Source organism: Chlamydotis macqueenii, chromosome 17 (assembly GCF_036417535.1).
Source record: "Chlamydotis macqueenii isolate bChlMac1 chromosome 17, bChlMac1.mat, whole genome shotgun sequence".
Taxonomy (NCBI): domain Eukaryota; kingdom Metazoa; phylum Chordata; class Aves; order Otidiformes; family Otididae; genus Chlamydotis; species Chlamydotis macqueenii.
Genome location: NC_141572.1, coordinates 14349508 through 14366382, shown reverse-complemented (window position 1 = coordinate 14366382; position 16875 = coordinate 14349508). Strand labels below are relative to the sequence as shown.

The window sequence follows — 16875 nt, the reverse complement described above, 5'->3', positions numbered from 1 at the left end:
GCAGGGACGCGGCCGCGCACAGAGGGGCTGCAGGGACAAGAGCCACGCGGGGATGCGCCTCTGTCTCCTCCTGCACACGGAATTGCGTGCCTAGAGGTGCCCAGAGCTGCTCTGCTCACCAGGTATCTCCTGGCTCTCGCCTGCATCCCAGCTGGATGCCAGGCAGGGCGAGAAGCCAGCGTCCTCGCTCATCTTTGCTCGCTACCCTTGCGGCTCCCAAGGGGATGGCAAACGCCGGCGCTGCTCCTCCCAGGAAGTCCCTCGCTGGTCGCATGCCCGCTCTGCAGCACGCAGCCTTCTCCTCTCCTGGTGGGAGTGAATCGTACAGCGATGCCACGGCAATGCTGCGGCTCTGCCCGAGACCGAAGAGCACCTCATCCGCATCCGGGCTGTTGCAGGATCCACAGGGAAGGACGGACCCACCCGTGTGCCGCTGAGCCACCCAGGCTTCCTCTGCCCTTCCCAGAGCCAAAGTTTTTCTCGCGCTGGTCCCCTCCCTCTGCGGGATGAAGCTCCAGCAGCACAACAACATATCTTCCTTCCCCGAAACGGCCGTGGTCCTCCATCTCCCCAGTAAGCGCTGGAGCAAAGGAGACCCACTCCGTGTAGGGGAGGCTGCAGGTCTCAGGAGGGGAGAGGTGAGGAAGGGAGTCCCCAGGAGAGGACAAAGAAACCCCAAAAGATTTGTTGAAGTCCTCAAGGGACACGTTTCAGCGATCCCTAGCAAGATGCCAGCCAGGCACAGCTGGAAACAGGCAGAGAAGCTGCGTGCCCTAACGCAGCCTCCTGAAAACCTTCAGCCTGTCCAGATGATTAAGGAGCCTCACGACATTCGGTGGTGCCACAGCAGCTTCGTAGCAGCATCACGTGAGACTCGGATGGCAGCGCCCATCACTAACTCACCAGCGTCCTTACGCCGCTGTTGAGGACAGACCGCAGCATGCCCTGAAGGTGAGAGGAGTGCAGACGAGCCTGCTGAAGTCCACTGTGCTCTGCCTCGCTCACACCTCTGCGCTTAGCAGCCAGGACCCTAAACCCAAAGGGGACGACGCTGCGTCTGTAGGAAGGCGGCAGAACATGACCGTCCACAGCCCAGTGATGGAGGAAGCCCAGACCAGTGCACTGGTGATAACGAAGCAGATCTGCAGTAGCCTACCCAAACCGCAAGAGGAAAAAGTCCTGCATTACCCGAGTTGAGGGAAACATCGCACTGCAACCGGGATCAGCCAGGAGTGGAGCCGGCAAGCACACCATCAGCTCATCCCACCACCCATGTCCGCACAATCCCCACTGGCACCAGAAGTGCTGGCCCCAGGGAGCCAGCTCAAGCCCCAGAAGAACACTGCGTCCAAAAAAAAAAAAAAAAAAGCCAAGAGGTGCTCAGGAGCCTGGCAGGGAGAGGCCAAGCCCATCCGTGGAAAGACCAGAGCGCTGCTCAAGGACAAAGCTGCTTGTCTGGGAACAGGCATGGAGATTTGCTCCTTGCCTGGATACTTCAAAGGGCTCAAATCACAGTAAATAAGCATGACTGTGCAAGGAGAAAGCAACTGGAATGAAAGACCCGATTGTGCTTTAGAGCAGCAGCGTGTCCTGGGAGCCTCCCTACACCGGAGGATGCGAGGAAGAAGTGAGTTTTTTCATCTTCTACCGCAGCCCAAGCGGCAAACCCTCCTGAAGCCGAGCCAGCTGGAGCCAGCAGCACCAGCCCACGGCGGAGAGCGCTACGGAGAAGGGAAATCAGTTTCCAGATGAGGTGCTTGTGCTGTGCCCACAGAGCTCATAAAAAAGGATTAGCATGTTAACCACGTAATTAAACACGAAAAAACTTAGCAGGCGTCTTCAAAGGCAGGCAACAAAACCCAGAGGTCACACCGCAGCACTTGCTGTGCATCTGGTTTAATTACGGGGGCTCCTCCCAGGCACCGAATCTCTCCCAGCTGCTGGATTAGTCTTTTCATAAACTGCCAGGACTTTACTTCACCTCCTCGTGCTACGGCTACAAGTGGATTTCATCCCCGCTTCACCTGCCACAGCATTCCTCAAGCCAGTCGGGACGAGACAGCGGGTTTCAACCACAGCCAGCTGGCCCCAGAGAGACGTCCAACGTCTCCCAGATGTGCCAGACCTGCAGGGTCACCCCTCTGGGTGCGTCCTCCCTCTTCCCCAAGAAACACTCGAAAATGAGAACAGCTCGCCTTAGGAACACCCACAGCCCTCCTGAGAGGAGCTGTCAGCAGCCAGCCAGCACAAAACCCTAAACCTGAGCGATTTGCAGCACTGCCAGCAGTCCTGGAAAGGCTGGCCTGTTCAAGAACGACACAAACCTGTGCTGATCGCTTCTGGGCACTGGCCAGGGAGAAGTCTGCATCTAAAGCACCCTCCTGCCTCTGCTAAGAGCTCCAGAGGTGCTGGGAAGTTGCTCCGCAGTGGGCTGAATGTGTCCTCCGCGCAGCCAGGGCCGTGCAAGCCCTCACAGTAACTTTAACGAACGGCTTTTCCCAAGGCGCTTACCACCAGGTTTGCCACCCGCCTCCGCGAGCGCTGCTAAGCGGCATCCACGCCGCTTCTTCCCTTCGCGCTACCGCTCAAAACCTGCTAAACCCTGTGGGTGTGCAAGAACCTCAGTCGAGGAAAGAGCAAAAAAGCTCCCCCAAACTCATCCTCCCGAAGGAGGAAGTCAAGGCTCTGCACAGGCACAGCCTGCAGACCGAGGGCAAATCCTCGGAGGAAAGCAGGCTCTGGAAAGAAGAGACGTGGCGTTAACAAGAGCGGGAGTCCCCGGTGTGCTGCAGGAGGCAGGGGACAGGCAAAGGCATCGCAGGCGGGAAGGCGAGCGGCTCTGACAGCCGACGTCCCCAGGAGCAGTGTGACCAACAGCGCTGCCTCCAGCACGGTCTCCCTGGGCCACCCCCGGCTCCAGCCTTGCCCAGGAGCTACCTGCGGGCGCCAGCCATCCTCAGCTGTCTGCTTTGCTCTCCTGCAATTCTTCTCAAACAGCAGACCCTGATAACGCGGCCACGTGCTGCTCCGCTCCGAGACAGAGGTGTGCATTTTTAGTCTCTGATGACAGTTTTGGCAGCAAAGGGCTGATGGGATTTGTTTGTTGGTTTGTTTTTTTCTTTTTTCCTAAATCCTGAATTTCTTTCTGCAGCAAACAAGGGGGAAGGTCCTGGTTTACTTCACTAAAGAAAACTTCAAAGGCCACCCTGCACCTCCAATAGGTTCCCAGCCACCAGCAGCAGAGCAAAACCAGGCATGTTTAATTATTTAGGCATCTACGCCTGCACTCCCCCACCAACGCTGCCAACTCAACTTCTGCCAAGAAAGATGCTTCCCAGAATGGAGGATCAGGTGCAAAAACAAACGCAGAGGCTGTGAACACTACCAAGGGAGCGAGAGCCTGGCAGGGCGGCCGCCTGCGACGTGCCGCACGGCTTCATCGTAGGGACGCTGCACGGTGGCAAGCCCGGTCTCACCAGCATGGCACCCCACCGCAGTGCGTAAGGAGGGTTTTAGGGTGGCAGCGACAGGAGCTGGCTAGAGCGGTGCGCAGCGCAGGCAAGCTCATGCAGGGGTTAGCGTTACAGCCAGTGGCCCCACCACCCCACGCAAGGTACCTTGGAATAACCTACTTTGAAGTCTCAAATGCAGATAGGTCTTCTGCCCTGGGCTTGAGGCTAAACCAGCAAAATAAAATGAACAACAACAAAAAAATAATCCTCTGTGATACGAGTAACATCAGGTCATTTGTGCAATCTGTACAGCTTGCCCGGAGCGCCGAAGCGCTCAGCGGCTTCCAGGTGGGGCAGAAGGTTGGTATTATTTAAGTGTTGCTAAAATGCTATCCCATTTCCAGCCTCTTGCATTTTCCTTTCCATCACAACTGCAAAGACAAAAGCCCTCCTGACCTGCTGGTAGCAGGAAGAAAAGCAGTCTGTAATTTTATTCTGATGCGCTCCACTAATAGACTATTATTTAAAAACCTTTGCTCCTCCGGCGGAGACGCAGGAGCCAGGCAGCCTCGGCCTCCTCCTGAAGGGAGGGGACAGGAAGAGACTCCAGCTTCGCAGGAACGATGAGTGACCGCACAGTCCCCATTGCAACGACGAGCCCTGACAGATATCCAAATGATTGCCCAGCAACCTTCTTTAAGTGAGACAAACGAGATCATCTCTGAACTTGTCTCTGTCAGAAGTGAAAATTTAGCATTTTCTGTTTAAACTGAGGACTCTGAGCAAGGAGACAAAACCTAACAAAACCTACTGGGAGAAGAAATGTCTTCAGATTCTACAGTGACAAAAGGGCCTGTGAAGATTTTTATATTCTCCGCTCTGGAGGGACAGGAACCTGAATAGCTGCAGGCTAGCACGGGGAAACTGGGAAGGGAGACAGGCTCGATTCATTTTCCTGCCCCAATTCCACAATCACAAACTCCCAGCCATGGAAGTTGGCACGAACCGTTATTTTCAAATCCTTTCAGACTATCTCTCAGCTGGGAGCAGTAAAGAGCTAAGGATTTGGTTTTAAAACCTGGAGTTGTTACCACAACCTGCATGCCGTGCCATACGGATTTCCAAGTCCTTCACACGGACAGCTGCTAGCAGAAAGCCAGCGGAGTAAAAGCCTTTGCACCAGTTACGGATGCGTCCCAGCCCCTTGTTACACCGAGCCCAGCTAGGAGAACAGCCGAGCTAGGAAGCAAAAGGAAAAGGATGTAAAAAAAATAAAGAATGGGGTTTGCTGTGACCTTTCAGGGCGAACCCCAGGCTAGCAGAGCCAGCCATCCTGACTTCCTGGCTAAGTTACTCCTCAGAATCGCATTTCTAGAGGCAGGCGGTTCCAGGGTGCACAGCACAGGGAGCAGGCCCCTCACACGCACCCTGCTAGCGAAAGGTTTTGCTGTTAGTATTTGAAGCTGCGCTACAGGTTACTCGAGAAGAGATTAAAAGAGAGGAAGAGGTTTTTGCCTTTTTCTACTGAAAGCCCATAAGTCAGGAGCATTTTTGCGCTTATTATTCACCAAAGAAGCTCAATGCCGCTTCCTCGCGACGCCTGTAGGGAATGGTTGCGACAGGCAGGTGGGGCTTTCCCTGTTCCTGGGGTCAGGAGGGTGGCAGACCCCTTCTAACAGCACCCCTGTACGGCTTCGGTTAAGGTTCAGCATCCCCTCCGAAGAGACAAGGCTGGACTGTGGCAAACACAAACCAGGAGCCACCAGAAGCTGAAATTCTCTGCGCCCTAGTTCAAAGCTAAGCAGCCGGGGAAAAAAACGCCTAGATCAAACAATTTTATTATAACAACTTATGCAAAAGCTAACCCAAACGGAAGGGTTGTTTTGTTGTTGTTCATAAAGGATTTCCTCAGGTGAGATACAAACTGGAGCCCTCCGATACCTTTTTAATAGTGTTGTGCTTGCTGTTGCCTCGGCTGGTGTTCTCGTTGTGCAATATATCCAGAGCTGTCTCTCTCTCCTTTAGCTTCAGTGCCTCAATTTCCGTCTTCAGCTCATTCAGCTGCTCCTGCAGGTGCTTGCTTTTCTCCATGTACTCCACCCTAGCACACACACAAGAGTCCTGGGTTAGCGCTGGCCGGCTGCACGCGGTGACGTGATTCTGCGGCAGCCGATAACGGAATGGGAACAGAAAAATCTTCTCTTCACCACTTCTAGTGCGTGGAACTGACATAATTAGATGACAGCACACAGTAAACTACTAAAGCCAAACTAGAGCAGCCAGGTGACGTTTCTAAGTCTCCCCATGTCCAAGGGATGCTGCACCAGGAGAAATGTTCACATTACACAGTTTTAGTCTACAAGATAGCAGTTTCGGCAGCGCTGCTTTACTCCCCTCTAAATCCCAGCTCACACTCAAAGGCACAAATCCTTCCAGTAAGTGCGGATCCTGATGTACTGACTTCTCGTGTTTTAGAGGGATTTAGCTCATAAATGTGTGGGAGCAAGCACTGCTCCCAAAATATCAGGTATCTTTTAGGCACACTGGATCCCTGAGAGAGAGAAAGGTCTCCCCCCAAAAAAAAGAAAGAAAAAAAAACAAACCCAGCCATTCTCAGGACTCAGTCCTAACTGCCTTCCACAATGAAGCATCGAGCGGAGAAAAACCACACCACGCCAGCCTCATACTCGTGATTAAACACCAAGAGCCAGGTCAAAGTACCAGCAGACTAACAAGAACCTTCTGAGAGTGCCAAAATTTGTAGCAGCGTTTATGTCAGCACCCGAGGAAGGCGAACAGTCCCGGAGAAGTCAGCGAAAGCATGCTACTGCTTTCAGCACTTGGCAGAGCCAAGCTCTTCCCGCTTACGAGAGTGGGATGACCTAGTTAGCAACCTGGGTACAGAACCAGGAATTATCCTGTTATTTTCAGCTTCTATCTTTTTCCTTCTGGCTTCAGGAAGAGTTTTTAACCTCTGTCTCTAGCACAGCGGTCTGGTTTTTCATAGGTGGGAGAGGGTGCGAACTAAACCACCCTCTGGGATCCAGCAGCGTTTCATTCCAGCCCCAGGATGTTTTGGCCAGAGCGCTATGGCAGAGCCCTTCTAGCTTTGATCTACCACCCAATCAACGAACAAAGCACATTATTACTACAGAGATTAAAATCTGATCTGCTTTGATTTCTGCTAAACTTGTAATTTTGAAGGCTACACTTGCACCCTCAGGAAAACACAAGATCAAAGCTCATAATCACATCGAAACTTGCTTGCGCACATTTTTCACATATAAACATGACACAGATTCCAAGGAAAAGGGGTCGAAGCCCCAACGTGGGACATTAGCACAGACTGCAGCTATCTTTGCATTCTCTGGGCATGCTGGAACTGCACAGGCGCTCGGTGCACCAGCAGTCAGACTGCTGTTAACTGTTCCTACCAACAGGGACAGTTCAAGCCTGAACAAGAGCCGGCGCTCGGCTGGATCATTATATTCACATTCAGCCCTGGCGTAATTCCTCCCACCGTGACCGAGGCGCAAACCCCAGCCCCAGCCCGGCCGCACGTCACATACTTCTCTTTCTCGATCTCCATGGACAGCCTCTTCATGTCCGTGTCCTTGAAGTCGAAGGAGAGGCTCTCGCTGATGAGGTTGAAGCTCGGCAGGTCGGTCGGCAGTGCTGTCGTACTCGAGTTCATGGACTGCTAACGAGAGAGAATACAAATTAATCACTTTTGGCAACACAAGTGCTCCTATAGCAAATGTTCATTAACACAGAGATAAAATCAGAGCAACACCTAAGCACACAGTGCAAGGTGCTACTTCCTAACCCTGTACGAAGGTCCTGATCTGCTACTCACACAGGTAACACCACGCTTTTCCTGGAGCTGGGTGTGCTCTACCTTGCAGTGGCGCTGAACTGGAAGGATCTCATCATTACATGGGGAAAGGGAAGGGGCACGTGTGTTCCTGACGTGACACTACTCTGAACCAGCCTCAAACTTCCTGGAGAGTAGATCACGCGGCTCTTTTTCAGACGGTGATCTCTTAACACAGAAGATGGCAAGCACTCCAAAGCGCTGCAGGAGCAGAGCAGCACACAAGCCCAGCGTCCTGAGCACCAGATCAGCCTGAAGATCCCCTTGCTCCATTCCCAATTTGCTCCTCAAGTCAGAGCTATTGGTCCTCTGGGACCCCGCTCTTTGCGGTAGTAAAGAGGAGACAAAACCCTACCTACCTTCAAAATCTATTGACAAAACTTTGTGAAATCTAGGTTTTGTCACTGCTGTGCCACTTAAAACAATGCTGGACAGAAGCTGCCTCCTGGGAAACATCTGACAGCTATTTAACATTAAGTTTTAAAAGTGCAAGCTGTACATAGGGGCAACGCAAGACCCTTTACGACAGCAGAGTCCTGCACTCCGCAGCTCCCCAAAGTGTGAGCAGAGAAGAACATAACCTCAAGGGTTAACGTGGGATGCAATGTCAGTAAGGTCCATGGAGATGCAGTGGTACATTTTTATCTTCACAGTAATTTACAGCTGCAAGTGGTTAGGAACCACGGCTAGATTCAGCTGGAAATGCAGAGATTACATAGGGAATCACCTGTATCACACCTGAGCAGGTATTTGGGACTTTCTTCCTCCTGCAAAATGCTGTGATGTCCCCCACCGCCACATGGCCTGGCCCTCAGATTTTATCTTCCCTTGACCCTTCTCTCAGTCAAAAATTCTGCCACACCTCTAAGAAACGAGCTCATGATCAGCAGAGGAAAAGCATCGCTCTGCTCTTGCAATACGTTAGATGAGGTCGCGAGCAGCAGCACACGTCAGGGATGGCACAGCAGTTTCAGACGGCAGACTGCACGTGTGGATCTGAGTTGGAACCGCCGCCAGCGTGCTTAGCCCTCATTCTGGATAGGAGAAATCCAGCCTGGCATCCAAAATGTCACCCACCTCCCTGCTAGATGCTCCTCCTTGCTTTAAGGGATTCCTGTAATGAAAACAACATCCCCAGACCAGCCTGGACTGTGGGACAGCAGGAGACGGTGCTGTGGAGAGAGGCTGCTCTGGCAGCACACATCCACAGCTGGTGGGATGGTTCTAGGGTACCGGCCCCAACAAAGGGGATCGTGAGCTTCGGCTGCCTCGCTCTTTTTTTCCCCTCATTTCTCCTATTTGGGATACTCCAGGGACTGTTTGCAGCTAGCTCCGCTTTCACAAGAACCGCTAGCGCCGGGGTGGTGACAGATTTACTATGCACAATAACCTGCCTCTTCCCTCACCGCCAGCCTGGAATTCACAAACAGCCAGGGCTCGTCCCCGGCTCGCTCTTCGGCTGGACAGACCTGAGAGGGACGACACTTCATTTATCCTGCAGAGGCAGAACTGGAACGCAAACACCTAGCACAAGCATAAACAAGGCAGCGCCCGAAATGGCACCGCTTCGCCTGGCTGGAGTGTTACAGGTAAGTTAGGCTCACACGACAAGGAAACACTATTTCTTACTCCTCTTTGCGATCGCTGCTAGCGCAGAACACGGCCGCATTAATTCTGGAGTAAGAGCTGAAAGGGACAGCCGAGTACCTAAATTCCAGTCTCGAAGGAAAGGGGACAGGGTTGCCAAAGGACTGAACTGATTCACACTTGCATCACACTGACATCCCAGTCCCTTCCTGTAACGCACACAGGTGCTCGCAAAGCCCTTCCCTCGTGGGGTTCTACAATCGCGGCTGCGCAGGGGAGCCAGCAGCATCAGAAGCAGCTTGCTGGCCTTCAAACAACCTTTAGCATTTTTTTTCAGCACAAGCTTGTTGGTTTTTGTCGTTTTTTTTAAAAAAACCCAAACAAACAGGAGCAGTAAGAGACGAGCAGGAATTTCAGTGGTTGCAATCATTAAGTCCAGATGCCAATCTGTCAGGGTTACTACGGCTGCTTCCTTGCCTTTCCTTGGCACCGCTCTTTCATGAAGCAACCAAAAAAATTGGTGGAGAAGTCAGAGAGCAGCAGCAGCGAGGAAGGAAAGTAAGAGTAAGGAAAGAGCAAAGAGCACGCTGAGGGCTTTCAGAGGCACGGGCTTAGCATCTGGAGCAAACCACCTCCCTGGCATTTGCAATAATCCCAGGCAAGTCTTGCAGAAGGTGCAAGGGGGACGTGGGGTGTCACTGGGACACAGGATGATAAAGGGGACACAGATTTTTTTCACTTCTGTGTTTCCTCACCTGGAACGAGCTGCATAACCCCGTCACTGCATCAAAGCGATTTCCTGCAGGTAATAGAGGCCAGCGCCACGCTGACAGCGGGCAGCCCTCCAGAGCGCAGAGTGAGCGAGGCGGTCGATAGGGAGGAAGCACAGAGCAAGCGGTGTCATGAGGCTTCCCCCCGAGGGAGAGCTCCTCCTGTTGCTGCCTTTACCTCGCTGCTCAAGAATCTGGGCAAGCCCAAGCAGCCAGTTACTACTTGGAGAGGATCAGAGAAGAGATGACTGCCTTTAGTCTTGCCATGAGTGGTACCTGAAGGACAAGGAAGGAGGCAAAGAGCTGTTTCCAAGTCAGTAAAGGATGAATTGCTCTGCCAGCCCTGACAGTGGAGACTCAGATTCACGTCTTCTTTCTCATGCATCACCTACAGTCCCATCACAAAGGCAGCTTGGGCTTCAAGGACTAAAGAACCAGGAAGGGAGACTGGAAAGTTACAAGAAAGAAAAAAAACTTAACTGTTTCTTGCCTTTTCTGCAACACATCAGTCCGCTTCCCCCTTCCTTTCCTGCTCTGGCTCCCTCAGAGGAAAGGCCTGTCTCGCTCTCAGTGCCAGGGGACGACACAGCACAAGCACTGGGAGCACAGGAAAGAACAAGCTCAGCGTTACGCCCTCATTAAGGAAGAGAGCAGCTGGAATCCTGCACTATTTGGAGGAGCTGCCACTCACTTGAGGGAGACAAGCCTCCCAACAGCAGCTTTCAGTACGGCTTCATCCCTTAGGCCACCCTGGGCTCCTTCCCTCCCTCGGGCTGCGCTGGCCCGCGGGTGCCCCTGCGCCGGCGGGACAGGCAGGCTCGCCCCAATCCAGCTCTTTGAAGTGGTGCGCAGGAACAGGATCTCAGCACATCTCAACTCGTCTGCCTCCAAACACACAGGCAGCAGAGCGATGAAAGAGGCCACAGGGGAGAAAAAAAGCATGTCCCCTTCCCTCCCGGCACCGGCAGCCACGTCAGGAAGGCCAAGGCCCTTTAGAGAAGGCAGAGGACCAGCGCCATGTGTCTGGATGAAGTTCTGGGTGGATTGCCTCCAGGCAGACACAGCTGGAGGGGTGGAGCTGAGCTCCATGCAACGCTACAACATTCCTGCTAATGAGGCTTTAACTCCGCAGGCAGGAACACAGTCACACGGCCGCTCACCAGCACAGGCACGGGGATTTATGGAGAAGGGCTCTGGGGTTCTGCCCGTTTGACTGAGGATGGACACAGCAACGTGAGGGAGCACGGACACGTAAGTGCTGCCCAAACATCAACACTGATGTAGCCATGCAGCTGAGTTTCAACGAGGACACTCCACTCTGTGCACAAGTTAAACCCAGAATTAAAGAACTGGTGCATCTCAGAAACTTAGTGACTGTAAAATCAGAGCACCCCAAAGCTAAGCTTTATAAAGCACTGAGGTAGCTAGCACTTGATTGTCCCACAGCTAAGAGCACCTGACAATTTTCCATCACTGCCATTTCTGAAAGCTTCTGAACACTTTTACAGGGAACTTCAGAGAACTGGGATGAAAAGTTATTTCTCAAGCCCTCTTCAACCTGCTCCTCAAAAGTTTCCAGAGGAGGGGGGAAGGAGTCTGCAGGTACAAATTATAGCTTTAGTATGAGATGGGTCGATAACTCCCACATACATCTGCTGAGTTTACTCCTGAAGCGGCTGAGCTCTTCCCTCCTCAGGACAGTGAAGCAGCCGAACCAGCAGCCGTGGCAGGTGCGAGCTGCGGGGACAGGAACACTTGATGCATTTTGCAGGCCCTGCAGCACCATCAGAGAAGTTGAGGAAAGGAACTGCCAGACAGATCAGAGCAATGCTTATTGAGTCTGGCGTCTCAGTCGCCGGTAGCAACTGCGACCAGATGCTTCAGAGGAAGGTGAGAAATCCTCTTAATGGGCAATTATGGCATGATCTCCCTTCAAGGAAGTCTCTTCCCAGCACACAGAGGCACAGTGTCCAGTTTATGCCCAAAGAATGCATTTACAGGTTCTGAACAATGTTTGTCCCATCCAACAAGGACACCCTTAATTTCCTAAGCATTTAACCCTATTTTAAAGGCTGTTGCCAAGTTGGAACACTCCTCACGTGCTAGCAAAGTGTGACTCTGACACAGTTGTTAAATTGGCTTAAAATTTGCTGCCTTTAATGTCACCAGCAGCTCCCTTGCTCTTGTAGCATGAGGCAGGGTAGGCGGGGGGGGGAAATAAAGAGCAAAGGGATCTTCTGCCAGACGGGGTGCCTGGATGAAAAGGCCAAGCACGGCTGAGGGTTTCTGAACAGCTGCTGAGCAATGCAAGGAGACAGCTCATACCCCTCCACCGAGGGGCTGGAGACACAAGACTGCTCCAGGCTGCAGAGGAGGGCACATATACGGGCTGGGAACTGGGCAGTATGACACAGATCACTCTTACTGTGTAGGACGACTTGCTGGTGATCTCCAAAAGCTTCTGCTTGGCTCTCCGCTCAGATTCGCGAGCCTCCTGAAGGTCTTGCTTTAGTTGATCAGCCTCCTTCGCCCTACAAAGAATAAAAGCAAATGGCAAATATCAGCTTGAAGTTGAGAGGAACAAGAAGATGGAGAAGTAGGATTACAGTGTAGGCGTGGAATAGGTTGAGATTCTTCCCACAACAAATCCTAAACTAAGAAATCATTTGAGCAAGGGAAACACCAGAACCTCTGACATGTTTTAATTAGCACAGAAACCCAAGCCACAGAAGGGCAGCTCTGATGTGGGCTCTGTGCGAGCATCACCGAGCAAGGCTAAGGGCTGGAGAAGCATGCTAAGACACCAGGATGGGGATAACAACGTCAGAAGTTAAGCTCAGACTTACAGCAGGAGAGGCAGTTTCCTGAGAAGCAAGCCTCTACCAACCATTATCTACTACATTCAAAAAGGAAAAAGCACCCCAGACGGCACAGCTTTGCCTGCTCGCAGGGCTCAACAATCCTAGAGCGAGTATTTACCCTTGAGGCTCAAGGGCCTCCCACAAAGAGAAAGCCAAAGGAGGGAAGCACGCTTTCCCTGCTAAACTGAAATTTGAGTGAAGACTTCACAAGATAGAGCCCAAGGTAAGAAGAGAGGGACAAGAGTCACGTTCATCCAAGCAGAAGGGCTGACACCAAGCAAGCTCTCACATGGAAAGGAGTAATCAGTCGGAAGGAAACAAGAATGATCTTTTACTTGCTCACTACCAGAGGCACCATGGGACCTGGGCTCTGGTATCAAGAGGATGGCAACACCAGTTCTAACAAGAAGCAAGGACTCCAGGAGCTAGGGAGACCTCAAGGCTAACCTGAAACAGAGACCTCGCAACTGGTAAGGAGAACTAAACAACTGAGAGGCAAATAGAGGAATAGAGAAGAGGGAATGTAGATGTACCACCCAGAAGAAAAAAAAACAACCCGAGTGCTATTAATGGTGTCAAATACTTTGGGGAACTCAGCGAGTGTTTGCAGAAATCACCCAAAAGTAGAGCTGGCTTCCCCTGCTGCTGTCAGGGTGTGAGAGGTGCAGAAGGTGGAGTGCGGTACTTTCTCCCCTGCTAGCTGATGGTCTCTTTCCCTGCTGCTTTCACCACAGCACCTCTCCCAAAGAAGGCTTTAGAGAAGAGTCTCCAGCGCCAATCCAGGGAAAGATCAGGGCCACCGCTGCTCTGCCAGCACTGTTTGCTACTCATGGGCAGCCCAGCTGTGGCAAACAGCGAGAGGGAGAGAAACCAGCTGAGCCTTGGGGCCATTTGCTGTTGTGCATGCACGGGAGGCCAAGGGCTTGCTGCAAACCGTCGGATGGACTAACTCAAGGCGCGAGCCACTCGGCCAGCTAAGTCAGAAGGGGGTTGGAAAGCAAAGCAGAGGCAGCCACAAGATTGTACCCTCTGACCTCCTCTCCGACTCCTCCGCCATTTTCAGTGCCAACATCTCTGCCTCTAGCACCTTCTGTTCCATCAGCCGCTTCTCCTCCTCCGTCCGGATGGCCGTGGCTTTGATGCGCTGCATCTCCTGTTCAGCCTCAGCTGCTTTCTGAGCCAGAAGCTTGGCCTCCTCCTCCGTGATCTGAGCCTTCTCAGCCAGCAAGTCTGCTGTCTCTTCAGACCTCATCTGAGAATTAAGGCACGTTAAGCCGTTAAGCACTCTGAACATCTCCCCAAATGTGCTTACAACCCCCGGAGCAGGGCCTGGAGCCGCTCGCTCTGCACAGCTGCCACGGCCGACAGAGTCCCTCCCTTCCACAAAAGCCTGCAGCCTTGCGCAGCCAAGACCTGGATGTGCCCAGGCTCTGTCCCAAATCAACCCCCTTTGCGCTCCTCCCACAGCAGGCCAGCAGGATGAAACCAACTCCATCCAGCCTCCTGATCGCTGCCCACCAGCAGCAGCTTGCGAATGGCTATAAGACAGTCATGGTGTGCTTCCTAAAACGCTTCAGCAATGGAAAAGAGGGAGGAACAGCTGCAGTGCCTCGGGAAACAACCTCCCGGAGACTTACCAGAGCCTCGTTGGCCATTGTCGCCTCTTCCTTTAACTGCATCAACCTTCTCTCCAGCTCATCCCTTGTCCTCTCAGCCTCTTCTCTCATTTGCTTCTCTCGGGCCAGGCGCTGCCGTTCCATCTAGGAAAGGGGCATTGGGAAAAGCGAGGGGAAATAACACATTAGAAAGGCTTTCCATGGGATGAGTCACTACTCAGGGGTTAGAGCACAGGGCTGCACTGCTGCCTCCTCTCCGCTTATCAACACGGGGAACTTCACTAAACGGAGGTGACCTGACGCACCCAACTCCCTTGAAGAGCGCCATTCCCGAGACAATCTCATATCCTCTGATCAGGCTGTTACCCACAGCACTGCCCCATACGCCAGCCAGAGGACAGCACCCTCCTACGCTGACTCGCAGGGCGGACACAGACAAGCAGGGTCCCAAGAGCTCCAGCTATACCTGGCATTTCTTACGGCAAGTGGAACAGACTGCGCTGGGGAGGAGGACTGGGCTTAAGGGCAGGCTGACGGCATCTTCAAAATATCAAATATAGACACACCGCGAGGCAGGAGTTTGAAGGACGTGAATAGCTGCTACTTGTGATCAGACACTGAATCCAGCATGCTGGAAACTTCACCTCCACCCGTGTACAGGGGAGGTCACAAAGAGCACGACCACCACTGTAAGTTCCCAGATACAATAAACTCTCTCCTCCAGCCCAGTTTGCAGGAAACAGCAACGCTTTTCCTGGAGGGAAGGATCCAAGCTACGCCGAGACAACCCACCAGAATCTGCCAGCTCTTCCCAGAAGATGCTGAGAGCGTTGTGCGGACAGAGCGTACCCAACAACCACTTCTCTGCTAGCCGAGCACCCAAAGGGGGCCATCGGGCTAATCAACACACCGGGTTCAAGCACTCCGGTACGACAGGGATGGGTGCATGATAAATATCCACAACGCAGCTCGGACGCGCAGCTCTGCACAGGCCACCTGCCGAGTTTAATAAGGGAAGTCAGCGCGACAAGACATTTCTCTGCTCCTTGGACACCAACCGTGTTCTGAAAGCGGGACGCCCACTGCTTTAACGGCTTCGCTTCCTTCTGTTAAAGGTTTCCCTCATCAATTATCATTACTATCTGTATCCCGCTCAGGGCTTCCATTAACAAGAATTCCCGATATGAAAGGACTATCTGGAACCAGTTAACAACGGTGGATCCTGGGGAGGGAGGAGAAGGCCGGCACGACAGCACAGTGGCTAGCTCAGGAGAGCAGCCAACCCGAGCATGCTTTCCCGTAGAGCATGAGTGCTCTGGATTTGAGAGCTCACGCGAAGCGATAAGCTTCTGCTCATCTCTGTGCCCTCACCTCTCCCAGCAGCACAGCTAAGCACAGCACCTCAGGTCTGGCTGGCGTTACCCAAACACATCAAAAACTCACAAGATTGTAAAACCTGTCCCTGAAGCCACCAGTGCTTGGACACCACGCTGCTCCGTCCACGGAGGACTTTTTGCTCCACTAACACCACTCCTTACTGACCAGAGGAATCCCCATGTTGAAGCAAGACGCGCCCCTTCCCCAGAGGAGCTGGCCTGGTTACTCTCCCAGTGACACATGCGCTGTCCTCTCCTGCCACCCCACAAGCTACTGGGAGGAGAACCGCTCCAGGAGCTGCCTGCAAGACAAGCCACATCACATCTCCATATCAGCTGAGCACCTCAACACCAAGTCCAGCACCATGCAGGCGCCTCTTTCGGCATGTTCAAATCCATTAACTTAGCAGTCCCTCGAGCACAAGACCCCCCTGGGTGCAAGCGACCGCTCCGGTTTCTTCTGCTGCTATCTAGCGGCTTTATTGCAAAGGGACATTGATATTCTAAGCACCAGTACTCAGATTAGCTGTGCAGGTTTCAGTGAGTAGAAAAGGTCTACGAGCAGAAAACAATGATTCATACAATCCAATTTGCTGATATATGCTCATCGGCTACACGCTGCTGCCTCCAAAGAGCCGTTTTCACCGCCCGGGCTGACCTGCGGCAGATAAAGGAGGCCAGCACCAAATTAGCATGCAGGCAGCACACTCCGAAATGTTGGCGTGCATTCCATCACCATGTAATTAGAAAATGAGGCAAAGAACTACGGCAAAGCACAGCTCCCCCTCACAGCCCCAGCTTTAATTACAAGCAGCTACCCCAACACGCTACATCTTTCCAGCTACGGAGCCCAGGCATAAAACGAAGCCGGGAAGACGCACACGCATTTGCAGGACACTCAGATCAGCTCTTCCCTCCCGTCCTCCTGGTTTTGTTCCCGAGTGAGAGGGCTGGACTCGGGCTGCCAGGCTGCCATCAACCTGCAGAGCCAAGTCGAGAATGACTGGTGAGGTGGGAGCAGGCTACTAAAGAGAGATGTTCAGCTGGACCGTCCCTCAAAGCTTCTCCGTGTGCCTGATGCCATTCTGGAGACCGTTCCCTCCCAAGTTCATTTGCATCTCTGATTGTGGCTCACCATCTAGTTACACGAGACGTCTCTCACCTGCTTCCTGGCTTTCTCCTCCCTGGCCTGCGCCTTCATCTGCTGGACCTCCAGCGAGTCCGCCTTTCTCCTCCTCATGAAGAGGTCGTGGTTTCCAATACACAGCTGAAGAATCTATTCCAGTCAAGGGTGAAGAGCGGAGAGAAACAGCTGTACACACGATGACGATGAGGTAGT

The 16875-nt window shown here is 52.8% G+C and overlaps 1 protein-coding gene across 4 annotated transcripts in view; it reads right to left on the bottom strand.

The window, feature by feature from the left end:
• The window catches only part of NF2 (NF2, moesin-ezrin-radixin like (MERLIN) tumor suppressor), a 46786-nt gene that overhangs the window by 5922 nt on the left and 23989 nt on the right, over positions 1 to 16875 (bottom strand). Inside the window, exons 10-16 of one of the 4 annotated variants that reach the window (XM_086761938.1) lie at positions 16699 to 16812; positions 14182 to 14304; positions 13579 to 13796; positions 12109 to 12214; positions 7022 to 7152; positions 5394 to 5553; positions 3633 to 3677 (exon numbers count right to left, since the gene is read on the bottom strand). In XM_086761938.1, coding sequence (XP_086618064.1) covers positions 3642 to 3677; positions 5394 to 5553; positions 7022 to 7152; positions 12109 to 12214; positions 13579 to 13796; positions 14182 to 14304; positions 16699 to 16812 — 888 coding nt within the window. In that variant the 3' untranslated portion in view covers positions 3633 to 3641. The remainder of the gene's footprint in view (positions 1 to 3632; positions 3678 to 5393; positions 5554 to 7021; positions 7153 to 12108; positions 12215 to 13578; positions 13797 to 14181; positions 14305 to 16698; positions 16813 to 16875) is intronic. The other 3 variants (XM_086761939.1, XM_086761936.1, XM_086761937.1) reach the window with 3 other exon arrangements.